We start from the raw sequence: 20137 nt of genomic DNA on the forward strand, positions 1-20137 counted from the left end.
TTCATAATTTATTACCTGATAGAATCATAGCCATGGGATGGGTCCTTCATAATTTATTACCTGATAGAATCATAGCCATGGGAAGGGTCCTTCATCATTTATTACCTGATAGAATCATAGCCATGGGAAGGAAGGGTCCTTCATCATTTATTACCTGATAGAATCCTAGCCATGGGAAGGGTCCTTCATCATTTATTACCTGATAGAATCATAGCCATGGGAAGGAAGGGCCCTTCATCATTTATTACCTGATAGAATCATAGCCATGGGAAGGAAGGGTCCTTCATCATTTATTACCTGATAGAATCATAGCCATGGGAAGGAAGGGTCCTTCATCATTTATTACCTGATAGAATCATAGCCATGGGAAGGAAGGGTCCTTCATCATTTATTACCTGATAGAATCCTAGCCATGGGAAGGAAGGGTCCTTCATCATTTATTACCTGATAGAATCCTAGCCATGGGAAGGAAGGGTCCTTCATCATTTATTACCTGATAGAATCCTACCCATGGGAAGGAAGGGCCCTTCATCATTTATTACCTGATAGAATCATAGCCATGGGAAGGGTCCTTCATCATTTATTACCTGATAGAATCATAGCCATGGGAAGGGTCCTTCATCATTTGTTACCTGATAGAATCCTAGCCATGGGAAGGAAGGGTCCTTCATCATTTATTACCTGATAGAATCATAGCCATGGGAAGGAAGGGTCCTTCATCATTTATTACCTGATAGAATCATAGCCATGGGAAGGAAGGGTCCTTCATCATTTATTACCTGATAGAATCATAGCCATGGGAAGGAAGGGCCCTTCATCATTTATTACCTGATAGAATCATAGCCATGGGAAGGAAGGGCCCTTCATCATTTATTACCTGATAGAATCATAGCCATGGGAAGGAAGGGCCCTTCATCATTTATTACCTGATAGAATCATAGCCATGGGAAGGAAGGGTCCTTCATCATTTATTACCTGATAGAATCATAGCCATGGGAAGGAAGGGTCCTTCATCATTTATTACCTGATAGAATCATAGCCATGGGAAGGAAGGGTCCTTCATCATTTATTACCTGATAGAATCATAGCCATGGGAAGGGTCTCGGTGGAGCTAACACATCCCTGATAAATTGAAATACATTTGGCCAAAGTTATAGAGTTACTGCTGTCTGTTCAGAAATAAATGAAATATTTCAGAATACTACAACAGGAATAGGCATTTATTTATTATAATGCAGCTGTGGATTATGTGTCGCTTATCAAATAGGTCAGTGAAGAAGGCACAGTGATGCAGAAACGTTGGTGTTTTACCCAATAGACTACTGAGAGTTTATATATAGAGAGTTTATATATAGAGTTTGTATATATAGAGTTTATATATAGAGTTTATATATAGAGAGTTTATATATAGAGAGTTTATATATATAGAGAGAGTTTGTATATATAGAGAGTTTGTATATATAGAGTTTATACATTGAGAGTTTATATAGAGAGTTTGTATATATAGAGAGTTTGTATATGGGATATATATGTATATATTTCCGGAGACACCTGAAACCCCACCTCTTTAAGGAATACCTAGGATAGGATAAAGTAATCCTTCTAACCCCCCCTTAAAAGATTTAGATGCACTATTGTAAAGTGGTTGTTCCACTGGATATCATAAGGTGAATGCACCAATTTGTAAGTCGCTCTGGATAAGAGCGTCTGCTAAATGACTTAAATGTAATGTAAATGTAAATGTAATGTATATATAGAGTTTATATATAGAGTTTATATATAGAAAGTTTGTATATAGAAAGTTTGTATATTTAGAGTTTATATATAGTTTATATATAGAGAGTCTATATATAGAATTTATATATAGAGAGTTTATATATATAGAGTTTATATATAGAGTTTATATATATAGAGTTTATATATATATATATATATATATATATATATATAGAGAGAGTTTATATATAGAGTTTGTATATATAGAGTTTATATATATCGAGTTTATCTATAGAGTTTGTATATATAGAGTTTATATAGAGAGAGTTTGTATATATAGAGTTTATATATAGAGAGTTTATATATAGAGAGTTTATATATATAGAGTTTATATATAGAGAGTTTATATATATAGAGTTTATATATAGAGTTTGTATATAGAGAGTTTATATACACTGCTCAAAAAAATAAAGGTAACACTTAAACAACACAATGTAACTCCTAGTCAATCAAACTTCTGTGAAATCAAACTGTCCACTTAGGAAGCAACACTGATTGACAATACATTTCACATGCTGTTGTGCAAGTGGAATAGACAACAGGTGGAAATTATAGGCAATTAGCAAGACACCCCCAATAAAGGAGTGGTTCTGCAGGTGGGGACCACAGACCACTTCTCAGTTCCTATGCTTCCTGGCTGATGTTTTGGTCACTTTTGAATGCTGGCGGTGCTTTCACTCTAGTGGTAGCATGAGACGGAGTCTACAACCCACACAAGTGGCTCAGGTAGTGCAGCTCATCCAGGATGGCACTTCAATACGAGCTGTGGCAAGAAGGTTTGCTGTGTCAGTCAGCGTAGTATCCAGAGCATGGAGGCGCTACCAGGAGACAGGCCAGTACATCAGGAGACGTGGAGGAGGCCGTAGGAGGGCAACAACCCAGCAGCAGGACCGCTACCTCTGCCTTTGTGCAAGGAGGAGCAGGAGAAGCACTGCCAGAGCCTTGCAAAATGACCTCCAGCAGGCCACAAATGTGCATGTGTCTGCTTAAACGATCAGAAACAGACTCCATGAGGGTGGTATGAGGGCCCGACGTCCACAGGTGGGGGTTGTGCTTACTGCCCAACACCGTGCAGGACGTTTGGCATTTGTCAGAGAACACCAAGATTGGCAAATTCGCCACTGGCGCCCTGTGCTCTTCACAGATGAAAGCAGGTTCACACTGAGCACGTGACAGACGTGACAGAGTCTGGAGACGCCGTGGAGAACGTTCTGCTGCCTGCAACATCCTCCAGCATGACCGGTTTGGTGGTGGGTCAGTCATGGTGTGGGGTGGCATTTCTTTGGGGGGGCCGCACAGCCCTCCATGTGCTCGCCAGAGGTAGCCTGACTGCCATTAGGTACCGAGATGAGATCCTCAGACCCCTTGTGAGACCATATGCTGGTGCGGTTGGCCCTGGGTTCCTCCTAATGCAAGACAATGCTAGACCTCATGTGGCTGGAGTGTGTCAGCAGTTCCTGCAAGAGGAAGGCATTGATGTTATGGACTGGCCCGCCCGTTCCCCAGACCTGAATCCAATTGAGCACATCTGGGACATCATGTCTCGCTCCATCCACCAACGCCACGTTGCACCACAGACTGTCCAGGAGTTGGCGGATGCTTTAGTCCAGGTCTGGGAGGAGATCCCTCAGGAGACCATCCGCCACCTCATCAGGAGCATGCCCAGGCGTTGTAGGGAGGTCATACAGGCACGTGGAGGCCACACACACTACTGAGCCTCATTTTGACTTGTTTTAAGGACATTACATCAAAGTTGAATCAGCCTGTAGTGTGGTTTTCCACTTTAATTTTGAGTGTGACTCCAAATCCAGACCTCCATGGGTTGATAAATTGGATTTCCATTGATTATTTTTGTGTGATTTTGTTGTCAGCACATTCAACTATGTAAAGAAAAAAATATTTAATAAGATTATTTCTTTCATTCAGATCTAGGATGTGTTGTTTAAGTGTTCCCTTTATTTTTTTTTTGCAGTATATATAGAGAGTTTATATCCAGTTCGTGGATGTCGGACTACATTCACCAAAATACCAAGTATACAAGCAGTCGACACTATTTATGTACTTTTAGGGCCCATAATGCAATTCTTCAGGAAATGGGCGTGGCTTCATAGCGTTTTCATATTTGAAGAAAATGGCGGAAAATATTCAGCCGAAGTCCAACGAGAGAGGATACAAATTCAATGCTTTAACTAATTATGAGAAATGTTGAGAAAATGTAATAAAGTAACGACTTTTCAAATAAATTACCTTACACGTTATGTTGGCTGACAATTTGTTAGCTACGCTGTCCTTATGAACCACATAGCATATCATTACAGCAGTACGTACCGGTATGTTAGCTAGCTAACTAACTAGCTAGCTAGTTGGCTACTTATACATCAAACTTGCCAGTATATTAACTATAGGCTAACTAACTACCCAACGTTTATTGACTTGATTATTCCCGTCATTGTTAGCTTAGCTAAAGGGTATAGTTTGTGCGTTCGTTCTCAATGGACATTCGAGTGCTTTGGTAACTTCGCTCTGGCTATCTACTCCGACGTTACCAGAGCGCAGAATAACTGATGAATTTACAATATGTCCGGTGTCAGTAAACTTAGCAAAAAAAGCGTAATAAAATTGTTGCCAGCAGCACAGTTACATTCACCAACGCTCTGGATAACATGAAAACTGCCTAACCAGCTCTGCTAGGGGGAGAGTAAAATGGTCAGAGTGGTCTCATTTATGTCTGGAAGTAGCTAGCAAGCTAGCCAATGTTAGCTTGACTGCCGTTGTAAGGTCAGAATGCTCAAATCAACCCAACTCCTGTCCAGTGTGCTCTCCGAGAGCGAAACACTCTGAATTTACAAACGAATAATCTGACAACACTCTGAATTTACAAACAGACAATCTGACAACACTCTGAATTTACAAACGGACAATCTGACAACCCTCTGAATTTACAAACGGACAATCTGACAACACTCTGAATTTACAAACGGACAATCTGACAACAATCTGACAACACTCTGAATTTACAAACGGACAATCTGACAACCCTCTGAATTTACAAACGGACAATCTGACAACGCTCTGAATTTACAAACGGACAATCTGACAACGCTCTGAATTTACAAACGGACAATCTGACAACGCTCTGAATTTACAAACGGACAATCTGACAACCCTCTGAATTTACAAACGGACAATCTGACAACCCTCTGAATTTACAAACGGACAATCTGACAACCCTCTGAATTTACAAACGGACAATCTGACAACCCTCTGAATTTACAAACGGACAATCTGACAACACTCTGAATTTACAAACGGACAATCTGACAACCCTCTGAATTTACAAACGGACAATCTGACAACGCTCTGAATTTACAAACGGACAATCTGGCAACGCTCTGAATATACAAACGGACAATCTGACAACACTCTGAATTTACAAACGGATAATCTGACAACACTCTGAATTTACAAACAGACAATCTGACAACACTCTGAATTTACAAACAGACAATCTGACAATGCTCTGAATTTACAAACGAACAATCTGACAACGCTCTGAATTTACAAACGGACAATCTGACAACCCTCTGAATTTACAAACGGACAATCTGACAACCCTCTGAATTTATCAGCCCACTCTGGCACTCCAGATTGAATTTAAGAACGCACCCGAAGTTGTAAAATGTATAACTAGTCATTTGTTTTGCTAACTAGCTAGCAAGAGGTTGCATAGCAACAGTATCAACTTCCTGTAGACAGGCGAAGAGCCGTAAGCTCAACTGAAAGGATACCTTTCGTTGACAGTATACTAAAATGGAAAAAAGAGTATATAGTATTAAGTGTATACTCATTAAGTATGTAGTATACAGTATGTTAGTATGGGTATTCGAACACAGCTTTGGTGTCAATATGACACCTTGTTAAAATAAAGGTTAATAACATGAACAGTTTATGTGAGTGTTAAATAACGACCGTATTTATCAGGTGGTAAAGCACAGGTAGTAAAGCACAACAAATACAGACCTAATGTATCGCTCTCATAGTCAAGGTAGGTCTGTTGATATGAATTTGTTACAGCCTCCATTACATACAACGTACACTAGATGGAGTCCTTGGCACCTCATGTCATTTTGTAGTGGTGTTTTTTATTGTTGTTGTCCTGTGTAGTCCGGAAGTACAGAGTACCCCAACCCCGGTTGCAGTTGAACAGCGCCCCGCCAGTATCCCAAGATCCCAGTGTTTCTGCTATAACCTCTCGGTTAACGGAGTGGGTCGTGTAAGCGGTGTGTGTGTGTGCTCTCTCTCTCATTGCATGGTGGATGATGGCCGCTTCAAAGCCCGTTGAGCCGCAGTCCGGGAGCAGTCTCCCCCGCTGGCAGCTGGCCCTCCTGATCGGAACCCCTATAGTGCTGGGTGTAGGAGCCGTTTACCTGTGGAACCGTAACAAGACGAAGGACTCACCGGGGAAACGGAACGGAGAACGGACAACTCCAGAAGGCAGCGCCAGTCCCGTCCAGGGCCAAGACGGAGCAGCTAACCGAGCTAATCGCGAACTAGAGGACATGGTATGAATGTCTGTTTCTCCTGAGATATAACTCTTGATTTATTTCACTTTTCCTGCCCAGACTGGTACTAACTATAACACTACACCCTTGTTCCTTGAGGATCATTTGTTCAGTACGGAAATACATTCAAGGACAGACTGTCAATGAATCCCACCTACAGTTAGCCGCTAACTAGCTAGGTAGTTACCTAGAATGGTTAAAAAAAACACGCTAACTAACGTTAACTAACGTTAACTATGTGCCTAAATAACTATTTTAAAATACAGTAAACTAATGGGGTTACACTAAGTCATATTTAACGTGGTATTGAGAAAAACGTGTAGCTAACTAGCTAGTTGGGTGAACTGAGAGCCAAGCACATGTTTTACTAATGCTATGCTATAGAGCCATCAATAAGTATTCATACCCTTTGACTATTTTATCTTTATTTAACCTTTATTTAACTAGGCAAGTCATGTAAGAACAAATTCTTATTTACAATGAGGGCCTAGGAACAGTGGGTTAACTGCCTTGTTCAGGGACAGAACGACATATTTTTACCTTGTCAGCTCGGGGATTCAATCCAGCAACCTTCCGGTCCAACTCTCGAACCACTAGACTACCTGCCGCCCCCAAAATAGATCCTGGTCAGTACGGGTATCAAACCCGCGACCTTCGCGTTATCAGCATGATGCTCTGACCAACTGAACTAACCGGCCTTTTTTCATTTCCCCTTTATTTAACCAGGTAGGCCAGTTGAGAACAAGTCCTTTATTTAAACCAGGTAGGCCAGTTGAGAACAAGTCCTTTATTTAAACCAGGTAGGCCAGTTGAGAACAAGTCCTTTATTTAAACCAGGTAGGCCAGTTGAGAACAAGTCCTTTATTTAAACCAGGTAGGCCAGTTGAGAACAAGTCCTTTATTTAACCAGGTAGGCCAGTTGGGGAACAAGTCCTTTATTTAACCAGGTAGGCCAGTTGAGAACAAGTCCTTTATTTAAACCAGGTAGGCCAGTTGAGAACAAGTTCTCATTTACAACTGCAAAAAGTTAATTACTTTGCCAAATCTTTTACAGTATTACTTTATTGCCTTGTTGCAAACAGGATACATGGTTTTGAATATTTTTTATTCTGTACAGGCTTCCTTCTTTTCACTCTGTCATTTAGGTTAGTATTGTGGAGTAACTAGAATGTTTTCAGTTTTCTCCTATCACAGCCATTAAACTCTGTAACTGTTTTAAAGTCACCATTAGCCTCGTAGTGAAATCCCTGAGCGGTTTCCTTCTTCTCCGGCAACTGAGTTAGGAAGGACGCCTGTATCTTTGTAGTGACTGGGTGTATTGATACACCATCCAAAGTGTAATTAATAACTTCACCATGCTCAAAGGGATATTCAATATCTTTATTTTTTTTTACATTTTACCCATCTACCAATAGGTGCCCTTCTTTGCGAGGCGTTGGAAAACCTCCCTGGTCTTTGGTTGAATCTGTTTTGAAATTCACTGCTCGACTGAGGGACCTGACAGATGTAGTCATTCAAAATCATGTTACATTACATTTTAGTCATTTAGCAGACGCTCTTATCCAGAGCGACTTACAGTAGTGAATGCATACATTTCATTTTCATTTCATGCATTTTTTTGTTGTTGTACTGTTAAACACTATTACTGCACACAGTGACTCCATGCAACTTTTAAAACTTGTTAAGCACATTTTTACCCCTGAACTTATTTAGCGGTTCAAGACATATACATTTTACATTTTTTTAATTAATTTGTAACAATTTCAAAAAACATAATTCCTCTTTGACATTATGGGGTATTGTGTGTGTAGGCCAGTGACCAAAACAATCTCAATTGTGTCTCTTTTTTAAATTCAGGCTGTAACAACAAAATGTGGAAAAGGTCAAAGGGTGTGAATATTTTCTGAAGGCATTGAGTCACCTTGCTTTTCCTTTCGTTTACTCGTTAGCTAACAAGTCAATCACCACACACTACGCATGGTCAGAACTCCTGTTCGTTGTAGCTCATTGATTGGTCTCTGGGATTGCCCTTGTTCCCATAGTTGGTAAAGGGGGGACAGATCTTAATTGGTTCAGACAGGGAAGGGTTTGCCTGTCGAACAAAAAGTCTGATCCCGAATCTGCATTTAAGGGTAGCTACATAGTCCTGACTTGTTGTTGTGTTACTTGTTTGTACACATTCACACAACCCAATCAATGTGACAAGTCCACAGTCAGTGTTGTATAGAAACCTCCCAATGCACTGCCTCACTCCATTTTGAGGTAATTTGTAACCTGTTAGCTACACCCAACATGAGTCCACAGTTCAAAGTCTCTCCTCATTTGAATGAATTCACCCACAGAAGTGATCTGTCTGTGACGAGCCTAACGTCTAGCTATCCAGGTGAGCTGCCAATGAGAAAGGCACACAATCATACCATTACTGTGGATTGTCAGATTAATATAATAGTTTGAATAAAACATTTGCGTGGTTTGCAAGAACGATTTCCCTAATAATCCTGTTTACATGGACAGAAATCAGGCTACCTGATGGGACTTCGTCAACCAAAATAAACGTTCTACCACAGCGACCATGTTCTTTTTGGGAAGCCTGTTTGATTTGATAAAATGTGTATGTTTACTAAAATGCATAACCTCACTTGCCCTAAAGAGGGAGGCCCAAGAGGCCCGCTCGCCCTAAAGAGGGAGGCCCACTCGGCTGGTGCTGGCACATGCGCAGATCAAACACACCTCTGGAACGCCTATTAAGAGGTTAACTTGTCCTAATCATTACATTTCCCAGAAAACCAGGTGTTTTAATCAGCGTATGTTTACTTGGATTATTAACCTACGCTGATTTTAAATTACTACTACCATAAGAATGTCTGGGCTGCAGGTCAGCAGGGGGCTCAGTTTACACAAGTCAGCACCATGAAGCCCACTCCTCCCTAATGTCTTTAGGCTTATTTTCAAGCCAACAAGAACCACTCAGCCTGGCTGGATGAATGGTTAGGATGGAGTAGGGGGACAGGATGGATGGTTAGGATGGAGTAGGGGGACAGTCAGGCTGGATTGATGGTTAGGACGGAGTAGGGGGGACAGTCGGGCTGGATGAATGGTTAGGATGGAGTAGGGGGACAGTCAGGATGGATGGTTAGGATGGAGTAGGGGGACAGTCAGGATGAATGGTTAGGATGGAGTAGGGGGGACAGTCAGGCTGGATGAATGGTTAGGACGGAGTAGGGGGGGACAGTCTGGCTGGATGGTTAGGACGGAGTAGGGGGACAGTCAGGATGAATGGTTAGGATGGAGTAGGGGGGACAGTCAGGCTGGATGAATGGTTAGGACGGAGTAGGGGGGACAGTCTGGCTGGATGGTTAGGACGGAGTAGGGGGGATAGTCAGGATGAATGGTTAGGACGGAGTAGGGGGACAGTCAGGATGAATGGTTAGGATGGAGTAGGGGGGACAGTCAGGCTGGATGAATGGTTAGGACGGAGTAGGGGGGACAGTCTGGCTGGATGGTTAGGACGGAGTAGGGGGACAGTCAGGATGAATGGTTAGGATGGAGTAGGGGGACAGTCAGGCTGGATGAATGGTTAGGACGGAGTAGGGGGGACAGTCTGGCTGGATGGTTAGGACGGAGTAGGGGGGACAGTCAGGATGAATGGTTAGGATGGAGTAGGGGGGATAGTCAGGCTGGATGGATGATTAGGGACGTGGACTGTAGTATTGACCCGGTAGTTCATGGAGTGTAGTGTTGACCCGGTAGTCCATGGAGTGTAGTGTTGACCCGGTAGTCCATGGAGTGTAGTGTTGACCCGGTAGTCCATGGAGTGTAGTGTTGACCCGGTAGTCCATGGAGTGTAGTGTTGACCCGGTAGTCCATGGAGTGTAGTGTTGACCCGGTAGTCCATGGAGTGTAGTCTTGATACATACTCTTCCACATTGGGCTTTGCAGTGTTTTTCGGTCTAGTATTAGCCACGCTACAAGCTTGTTGTGAGCTAAAATGAGTTCACAAACACAACCCACACCCCGCTTCCTGAATACGCGCTCCACCAGTGAAATGGCACACACAAGCAACACAGACTTTATGACACATGAACCAGTACGATAAACAGAGAGAAGGCAGACAACACAGACTTGATGACACATGAACCAGTATGATAAACAGAGAGAAGGCAGACAACACAGACTTGATGACACATGAACCAGTACGATAAACAGATAGAAGGCAGACAACACAGACTTGATGACACATGAACCAGTACGATAAACAGAGAGAAGGCAGACAACACAGACTTGATGACACATGAACCAGTACGATAAACAGAGAGAAGGCAGACAACACAGACTTGATGACACATGAACCAGTACGATAAACAGAGAGAAGGCAGACAACACAGACTTGATGACACATGAACCAGTACGATAAACAGAGGGAAGGCAGACAACACAGACTTGATGACACAACATGAACCAGTATGATAAACAGAGAGAAGGCAGACAACACAGACTTGATGACACAACATGAACCAGTATGATAAACAGAGAGAAGGCAGACAACACAGACTTGATGACACATGAACCAGTATGATAAACAGAGAGAAGGCAGACAACACAGACTTGATGACACATGAACCAGTACGATAAACAGAGAGAAGGCAGACAACACAGACTTGATGACACATGAACCAGTATGATAAACAGAGAGAAGGCAGACAACACAGACTTGATGACACATGAACCAGTATGATAAACAGAGAGAAGGCAGACAACACAGACTTGATGACACATGAACCAGTATGATAAACAGAGAGAAGGCAGACAACACAGACTTGATGACACATGAACCAGTATGATAAACAGAGAGAAGGCAGACAACACAGACTTGATGACACATGAACCAGTACGATAAACAGAGAGAAGGCAGACAACACAGACTTGATGACACATGAACCAGTATGATAAACAGAGAGAAGGCAGACAACAGACTTGATGACACATGAACCAGTACGATAAACAGAGAGAAGACAGAGAACTAACTCGCTGTGTGAATCCTGACTGCACTGTACTAAACGAGCAGGAGATCACCAACTAGAAAGTTAGTGCTGTGGGTACAAGCAGTTTCTGGGGCAGTACACGCCGTTCGCCGTTTCTGGGGCAGTACAAGCCGTTTCTGGGACAGTAACCCAAAACACTGGTGGAAGATGCATGGGAGAGACAGTGGTAGGAGCATTCTCTTACCCACGGAACGAGCAGACATTGTCCACTGAACCCCCTTTTTCATCCTCAAATTAATCACTTAATCTTACCAAAAACAATTGCCCTGTAGCTAATATTCAACTTTTTGTTCATGAGCAAGTCTTCACTACCTCATTCTACATATAGCTAAGGTTTTTCTGTGGTGGTAGAATCAGTATTTATGAAATTCAATATGTGCACAAATTAGCTAGTTAACGCGTTAGCTAGCTAGCGTCTGCTCGCTGGCTGAACATGTGTCAAACCAATCCGTATGACGGGAAAGGCAGGGATGCTAACAGCGCTAGTTGACACACTCCATGCTGAATACTCCCTCTAGCTGGCTAGTGTAGTGAAGTTGTAGCTAATGCACTAATTCGTTTTCATGATATGTTCTTTAGCTTACTGCTCGCTGTGACGTTATCGCTGATGGGTTCTGACTTCTGAACTTGAAATATCCTTGTTCGTGGTCCTGAGGGAGAGAGGGGAACGCAGAACACGTTATTGTCAGTCTGGTTTCAGTTGTTGTGATTTGAAATACTTGCTACACCACAGGTTAATGGTTATCTGTAGGTGGGGTCAATTAAGGTTGGATATGAGCCAGCGCCTTGGAATGTTACCGAGTAAGGGAAAGGCAATCGCATGGCTGTGGTCACTGATAAGGTTGGAAAGCTGTGGATTAGTGAGGAATCGGGGGCTGAGGTCAGGTCACGTTAAGGGAGAAGGAACCGTTTATTAACGACAACATCACTTTATATCTTTGTTGCTAGGCAGGAAGTTATGTTTAGTGAGAAGGAGGAGACTCCGCCTAAAGGGGGGTTTATATACTTGGGAACATGTCTTTGTCTGTTCAGCTGACCCATTGGGTGAATAAACTTGGTTTGAGCTTTTCCTAGTTGTCTGTTAGATTTAAAAAAAACAGAGTAAAATCTAACATCACATTGGCCAAATTTTCCAAAGAAGCGAAGCACCGTGCAAGCTGTCAAATACCTGCTGAGTTTGAGAACTGTCCCGGAACTTTGGTGCCATACAACTTCATGAACAAACTGGAAAACTAGCTACCGTATGGCCGTTCAGACAGGCTAGCGCTGGCCGTATGGCCGTTCAGACAGGCTAGCGCTGGCCGTATGGCCGTTCAGACAGGCTAGCGCTGGCCGTATGGCCGTTCAGACAGGCTAGCGCTGGCCGTATGGCCGTTCAGACAGGCTAGCGCTGGCCGCATGGCCGTTCAGACAGGCTAGCGCTGGCCGCATGGCCGTTCAGACAGGCTAGCGCTGGCCGCATGGCCGTTCAGACAGGCTAGCGCTGGCCGCATGGCCGTTCAGACAGGCTAGCGCTGGCCGCATGGCCGTTCAGACAGGCTAGCGCTGGCCGCATGGCCGTTCAGACAGGCTAGCGCTGGCCGCATGGCCGTTCAGACAGGCTAGCGCTGGCCGCATGGCCGTTCAGACAGGCTAGCGCTGGCCGTTCAAACAGGCTTGCACTGGCCGTATGGCCGTTCAAACAGGCTAGCACTGGCCGTTCAAACAGGGTAGCACTGGCCATTCAAACAGGCTAGCACTGGCCGCATGGCCGTTCAGACAGGCTAGCACTGGCCGCATGGCCGTTCAGACAGGCTAGCACTGGCCGTATGGCCGTTCAGACAGGCTAGCACTGGCCGTTCAAACAGGCTTGCACTGGCCGTATGGCCGTTCAAACAGGCTAGCGCTGGCCGTTCAAACAGGGTAGCACTGGCCATTCAAACAGGCTAGCGCTGGCCGTATGGCCGTTCAAACAGGCTAGCACTGGCCGTTCAAACAGGCTAGCACTGGCCGTTCAGACAGGCTAGCACTGGCCGTTCAGACAGGCTAGCACTGGCCGTTCAGACAGGCTAGCACTGGCCGTTCAGACAGGCTAGCACTGGCCGTTCAGACAGGCTAGCACTGGCCGTTCAGACAGGCTAGCACTGGCCGTTCAGACAGGCTAGCACTGGCCGTTCAGACAGGCTTGCACTGGCCGTTTAGCACTGGCTGCGTGGCGGTTCAGACAGGCTAGCACTGGCGGTTCAGACAGGCTAGCACTGGCCGTTCAGACAGGCTAGCACTGGCCGTTCAGACAGGCTAGCACTGGCCGTTCAGACAGGCTAGCACTGGCCGTATGGCCGTTCAGACAGGCTAGCACTGGCCGTATGGCCGTTCAGACAGGCTAGCACTGGCCGTATGGCCGTTCAGACAGGCTAGCACTGGCCGTAGGGCCGTTCAGACAGGCTAGCACTGGCCGTTCAAACAGGCTAGCACTGGCCGTTCAAACAGGCTAGCACTGGCCGTTCAAACAGGCTAGCACTGGCCGTTCAGACAGGCTAGCACTGGCCGTATGGCCGTTCAGACAGGCTAGCACTGGCCGTATGGCCGTTCAGACAGGCTAGCACTGGCCGTATGGCCGTTCAGACGGGCTAGCACTGGCCGTATGGCCGTTCAGACGGGCTAGCACTGGCCGTATGGACGTTCAGACGGGCTAGCACTGGCCGCAAGGCCGTTCAGACGGGCTAGCACTGGCCGCAAGGCCGTTCAGACGGGCTAGCACTGGCCGCAAGGCCGTTCAGACGGGCTAGCACTGGCCGCAAGGCCGTTCAGACGGGCTAGCACTGGCCGTTCAGACGGGCTAGCACTGGCCGTATGGCCGTTCAGACGGGCTAGCACTGGCCGTAGGGCCGTTCAGACGGGCTAGCACTGGCCGTAGGGCCGTTCAGACAGGCTAGCACTGGCCGTAGGGCCGTTCAGACAGGCTAGCACTGGCCGTTCAGACAGGCTAGCACTGGCCGTTCAAACAGGCTAGCACTGGCCGTTCAAACAGGCTAGCACTGGCCGTTCAAACAGGCTAGCACTGGCCGTTCAAACAGGCTAGCACTGGCCGTTCAGACAGGCTAGCACTGGCCGTATGGCCGTTCAGACGGGCTAGCACTGGCCGTATGGCCGTTCAGACGGGCTAGCACTGGCCGTATGGCCGTTCAGACGGGCTAGCACTGGCCGTATGGCCGTTCAGACGGGCTAGCACTGGCCGTATGGCCGTTCAGACGGGCTAGCACTGGCCGTATGGCCGTTCAGACGGGCTAGCACTGGCCGTATGGCCGTTCAGACGGGCTAGCACTGGCCGCAAGGCCGTTCAGACGGGCTAGCACTGGCCGCAAGGCCGTTCAGACGGGCTAGCACTGGCCGCAAGGCCGTTCAGACGGGCTAGCACTGGCCGCATGGCCGTTCAGACGGGCTAGCACTGGCCGCATGGCCGTTCAGACGGGCTAGCACTGGCGCGCATGGCCGTTCAGACGGGCTAGCACTGGCCGCATGGCCGTTCAGACGGGCTAGCACTGGCCGCATGGCCGTTCAGACGGGCTAGCACTGGCCGCATGGCCGTTCAGACGGGCTAGCACTGGCCGCATGGCCGTTCAGACGGGCTAGCACTGGCCGCATGGCCGTTCAGACGGGCTAGCACTGGCCGCATGGCCGTTCAGACGGGCTAGCACTGGCCGCATGGCCGTTCAGACGGGCTAGCACTGGCCGCATGGCCGTTCAGACGGGCTAGCACTGGCCGCATGGCCGTTCAGACGGGCTAGCACTGGCCGCATGGCCGTTCAGACGGGCTAGCACTGGCGGGCCCGCGTTCAGACGGGCTAGCACTGGCCGCATGGCCGTTCAGACGGGCTAGCACTGGCCGCATGGCCGTTCAGACGGGCTAGCACTGGCCGCATGGCCGTTCAGACGGGCTAGCACTGGCCGCATGGCCGTTCAGACGGGCTAGCACTGGCCGCATGGCCGTTCAGACGGGCTAGCACTGGCCGCATGGCCGTTCAGACGGGCTAGCACTGGCCGCATGGCCGTTCAGACGGGCTAGCACTGGCCGCATGGCCGTTCAGACGGGCTAGCACTGGCCGTTCAGACGGGCTAGCGCTGGCCGTTCAGACGGGCTAGCGCTGGCCGTTCAGACGGGCTAGCGCTGGCCGTTCAGACGGGCTAGCGCTGGCCGTTCAGACGGGCTAGCGCTGGCCGTTCAGACGGGCTAGCGCTGGCCGTTCAGACGGGCTAGCGCTGGCCGTTCAAACGGGCTAGCGCTGGCCGTTCAAACGGGCTAGCGCTGGCCGTTCAAACGGGCTAGCGCTGGCCGTTCAAACAGGCTAGCGCTGGCCGTTCAAACAGGCTAGCGCTGGCCGTTCAAACAGGCTAGCGCTGGCCGTTCAAACAGGCTAGCGCTGGCCGTTCAAACAGGCTAGCGCTGGCCGTTCAAACGGGCTAGCGCTGGCCGTTCAAACGGGCTAGCGCTGGCCGTTCAAACAGGCTAGCGCTGGCCGTATGGCCGTTCAAACAGGCTAGCGCTGGCCGTATGGCCGCTCAGACAGGCTAGCGCTGGCCGTATGGCCGTTCAGACAGGCTAGCGCTGGCCGTTCAAACAGGCTAGCGCTGGCCGTTCAAACAGGCTAGCGCTGGCCGTTCAAACAGGCTAGCGCTGGCCGTTCAAACAGGCTAGCGCTGGCCGTTCAAACAGGCTAGCGCTGGCCGTTCAAACAGGCTAGCGCTGGCCGTTCAAACAGGCTAGCGCTGGCCGTTCAAACAGGCTAGCGCTGGCCGTTCAAACAGGCTAGCGCTGGCCGTATGGCCGTTCAAACAGGCTAGCGCTGGCCGTATGGCCGTTCAGACAGGCTAGCGCTGGCCGTATGGCCGCTCAGACAGGCTAGCGCTGGCCGTATGGCCGTTCAGACAGGCTAGCACTGGCCGTTCAAACAGGCTAGCACTGGCCGTTCAAACAGGCTAGCACTGGCCGTTCAAACAGGCTAGCACTGGCCGTTCAAACAGGCTAGCACTGGCCGTTCAAACAGGCTAGCACTGGCCGTTCAAACAGGCTAGCACTAGCCGTATGGCCGTTCAGACAGGCTAGCACTGGCCGTATGGCCGTTCAGACAGGCTAGCACTGGCCGTATGGCCGTTCAGACAGGCTAGCACTGGCCGTATGGCCGTTCAGACAGGCTAGCACTGGCCGTATGGCCGTTCAGACAGGCTAGCACTGGCCGTATGGCCGTTCAAACAGGCTAGCACTGGCCGTTCAAACAGGCTAGCACTGGCCGTTCAAACAGGCTAGCACTGGCCGTTCAAACAGGCTAGCACTGGCCGTATGGCCGTTCAGACAGGCTAGCACTGGCCGTATGGCCGTTCAAACAGGCTAGCACTGGCCGTATGGCCGTTCAGACAGGCTAGCACTGGCCGTATGGCCGTTCAGACAGGCTAGCACTGGCCGTATGGCCGTTCAGACAGGCTAGCACTGGCCGTTCAAACAGGTTAGCACTGGCCGTATGGCCTTTCAAACAGGCTAGCACTGGCCGTTCAAACAGGCTAGCACTGGCGGGTTCAAACAGGCTAGCACTAGCCGTATGGCCATTCAGACAGGCTAGCACTCGCCGTATGGCCATTCAGACAGGCTAGCACTGGCCGTATGGCCATTCAGACAGGTTAGCACTGGCCGTATGGCCATTCAGACAGGTTAGCACTGGCCGTATGGCCATTCAGACAGGTTAGCACTGGCCGTATGGCCGTTCAGACAGGTTAGCACTGGCCGTATGGCCGTTCAAACAGGCTAGCACTGGCCGTTCAAACAGGCTAGCACTGGCCGTTCAAACAGGCTAGCACTGGCCGTTCAAACAGGCTAGCACTGGCCGTTCAGACAGGCTAGCACTGGCCGTTCAGACAGGCTAGCACTGGCCGTTCAGACAGGCTAGCACTGGCCGTTCAGACAGGCTAGCACTGGCCGTTCAGACAGGCTAGCACTGGCCGTTCAGACAGGCTAGCACTGGCCGTTCAGACAGGCTAGCACTGGCCTTTCAGACAGGCTAGCACTGGCCGTTCAGACAGGCTAGCACTGGCCGTTCAGACAGGCTAGCACTGGCCGTTCAGACAGGCTAGCACTGGCCGTTCAGACAGGCTAGCACTGGCCGTATGGCCGTTCAGACAGGCTAGCACTGGCCGTATGGCCGTTCAGACAGGCTAGCACTGGCCGTTCAAACAGGCTAGCACTGGCCGTATGGCCGTTCAAACAGGCTAGCACTGGCCGTATGGCCGTTCAGACAGGCTAGCACTGGCCGTATGGCCGTTCAGACAGGCTAGCACTGGCCGTATGGCCGTTCAGACAGGCTAGCACTGGCCGTATGGCCGTTCAGACAGGCTAGCACTGGCCGTTCAAACAGGTTAGCACTGGCCGTATGGCCGTTCAAACAGGCTAGCACTGGCCGTTCAAACAGGCTAGCACTGGCGGGTTCAAACAGGCTAGCACTAGCCGTATGGCCATTCAGACAGGCTAGCACTGGCCGTATGGCCATTCAGACAGGCTAGCACTGGCCGTATGGCCATTCAGACAGGCTAGCACTGGCCGTATGGCCATTCAGACAGGTTAGCACTGGCCGTATGGCCGTTCAGACAGGTTAGCACTGGCCGTATGGCCGTTCAGACAGGTTAGCACTGGCCGTATGGCCGTTCAAACAGGCTAGCACTGGCCGTTCAAACAGGCTAGCACTGGCCGTTCAAACAGGCTAGCACTGGCCGTTCAAACAGGCTAGCACTGGCCGTTCAAACAGGCTAGCACTGGCCGTTCAAACAGGCTAGCACTGGCCTTATGGCCGTTCAGACAGGCTAGCACTGGCCGTATGGCCGTTCAGACAGGCTAGCACTGGCCGTATGGCCGTTCAGACAGGCTAGCACTGGCCGGATGGCCGTTCAGACAGGCTAGCACTGGCCGCATGGCCGTTCAGACAGGCTAGCACTGGCCGCATGGCCGTTCAAACAGGCTAGCACTGGCCGCATGGCCGTTCAAACAGGCTAGCACTGGCCGCATGGCCGCTCAAACAGGCTAGCACTGGCCGCATGGCCGCTCAGACAGGCTAGCACTGGCCGCATGGCCGCTCAGACAGGCTAGCACTGGCCGCATGGCCGCTCAGACAGGCTAGCACTGGCCGCATGGCCGCTCAGACAGGCTAGCACTGGCCGCATGGCCGCTCAGACAGGCTAGCACTGGCCGCATGGCCGCTCAGACAGGCTAGCACTGGCCGCATGGCCGCTCAGACAGGCTAGCACTGGCCGCATGGCCGCTCAGACAGGCTAGCACTGGCCGCATGGCCGCTCAGACAGGCTAGCACTGGCCGCATGGCCGCTCAGACAGGCTAGCACTGGCCGCATGGCCGCTCAGACAGGCTAGCACTGGCCGCATGGCCGCTCAGACAGGCTAGCACTGGCGGCATGGCCGCTCAGACAGGCTAGCACTGGCGGCATGGCCGCTCAGACAGGCTAGCACTGGCGGCATGGCCGCTCAGACAGGCTAGCACTGGCGGCATGGCCGTTCAAACAGGCTAGCACTGGCGGCATGGCCGTTCAAACAGGCTAGCACTGGCGGCATGGCCGTTCAAACAGGCTAGCACTGGCCGCATGGCCGTTCAAACAGGCTAGCACTGGCCGTTCAAACAGGCTAGCACTGGCCGTTCAAACAGGCTAGCACTAGCCGTATGGCCATTCAGACAGGCTAGCACTGGCCGTATGGCCATTCAGACAGGCTAGCACTGGCCGTATGGCCATTCAGACAGGCTAGCACTGGCCGTATGGCCATTCAGACAGGCTAGCACTGGCCGTATGGCCATTCAGACAGGCTAGCACTGGCCGTATGGCCATTCAGACAGGCTAGCACTGGCCGTATGGCCATTCAGACAGGCTAGCACTGGCCGTATGGCCATTCAGACAGGCTAGCACTGGCCGTATGGCCATTCAGACAGGCTAGCACTGGCCGTATGGCCATTCAGACAGGCTAGCACTGTCTGTATGGCCACTCAAACAGGCTAGCACTGGCCGTATGGCCACTCAAACAGGCTAGCACTGGCCGTATGGCCATTCAAACAGGCTAGCTGGAGCATGGTTTGCCTTAGTGCCTCATAGCTACCGAGAGCAGAGTTATTTTCAGAATTAGGAATTAGTTAGTCAGATGAGCAAAATCTCCATATTTTTTTTTTTTTTTTTTTTGAGTTCCACGTCCTACAAGACAGATCGGTTGAGGGATGAGCGTGGCGTCGGAGTGACGCGATCTGAAAGACGATGCCTCTTACCCTGGGAGTTTGACTGGTAACTCGTGAATACACATGCAGTCATGTCCATGGTAATGCAGAATGTTCGTTCAAACGATAACTGACGTGGCTCATGCAACGGAACGTATTTTTTGAATTGTCAGTTGAGTTGAATCAACAAATCACAGCACATATTGATGGGTACACTTCCTGCTTTGCTTCTATGGTAACACCGGCAATGGCCGCCAGTCCACCCATTATTTACATTTGACATTTTAGTCATTTAGCAGACGCTCATATCCAGAGCGACTTACAGTAGTGAATGCATACATTTCATTTCATGCATTTATTATTATTATTTTGTATTATTATTATAAAAAATGTTGTACTGACCCTCCGTGGGAATCAAACCCACAACCCTGGCGTTGCAAACACCATGCTCTACCAACTGAGCTACAGGGAAGGCTAAGCATTATGCTGGTGGGGGCTATCACACCACAACATCCCTCTGTTACTC

The 20137-nt window shown here is 49.0% G+C and overlaps 1 protein-coding gene and 1 non-coding gene across 2 annotated transcripts in view; one reads left to right on the forward strand and one right to left on the reverse strand.

The window, feature by feature from the left end:
• Positions 1-5954: 5954 nt before the first annotated feature.
• The window catches only part of LOC123724369 (mitochondrial import receptor subunit TOM70), a 37437-nt gene continuing 23254 nt past the window's right edge, over positions 5955-20137 (forward strand). Inside the window, exon 1 of the mRNA XM_045687205.1 lies at positions 5955-6338. Within this exon, the coding sequence (XP_045543161.1) occupies positions 6093-6338 (246 nt within the window). The 5' untranslated portion in view covers positions 5955-6092. The remainder of the gene's footprint in view (positions 6339-20137) is intronic.
• On the reverse strand, positions 6963-7036 carry trnai-gau (transfer RNA isoleucine (anticodon GAU)). The gene has a single exon. It is a non-coding gene; the product is annotated as a tRNA-Ile (tRNA).

Source organism: Salmo salar, chromosome ssa10 (genome assembly GCF_905237065.1).
Source record: "Salmo salar chromosome ssa10, Ssal_v3.1, whole genome shotgun sequence".
Taxonomy (NCBI): domain Eukaryota; kingdom Metazoa; phylum Chordata; class Actinopteri; order Salmoniformes; family Salmonidae; genus Salmo; species Salmo salar.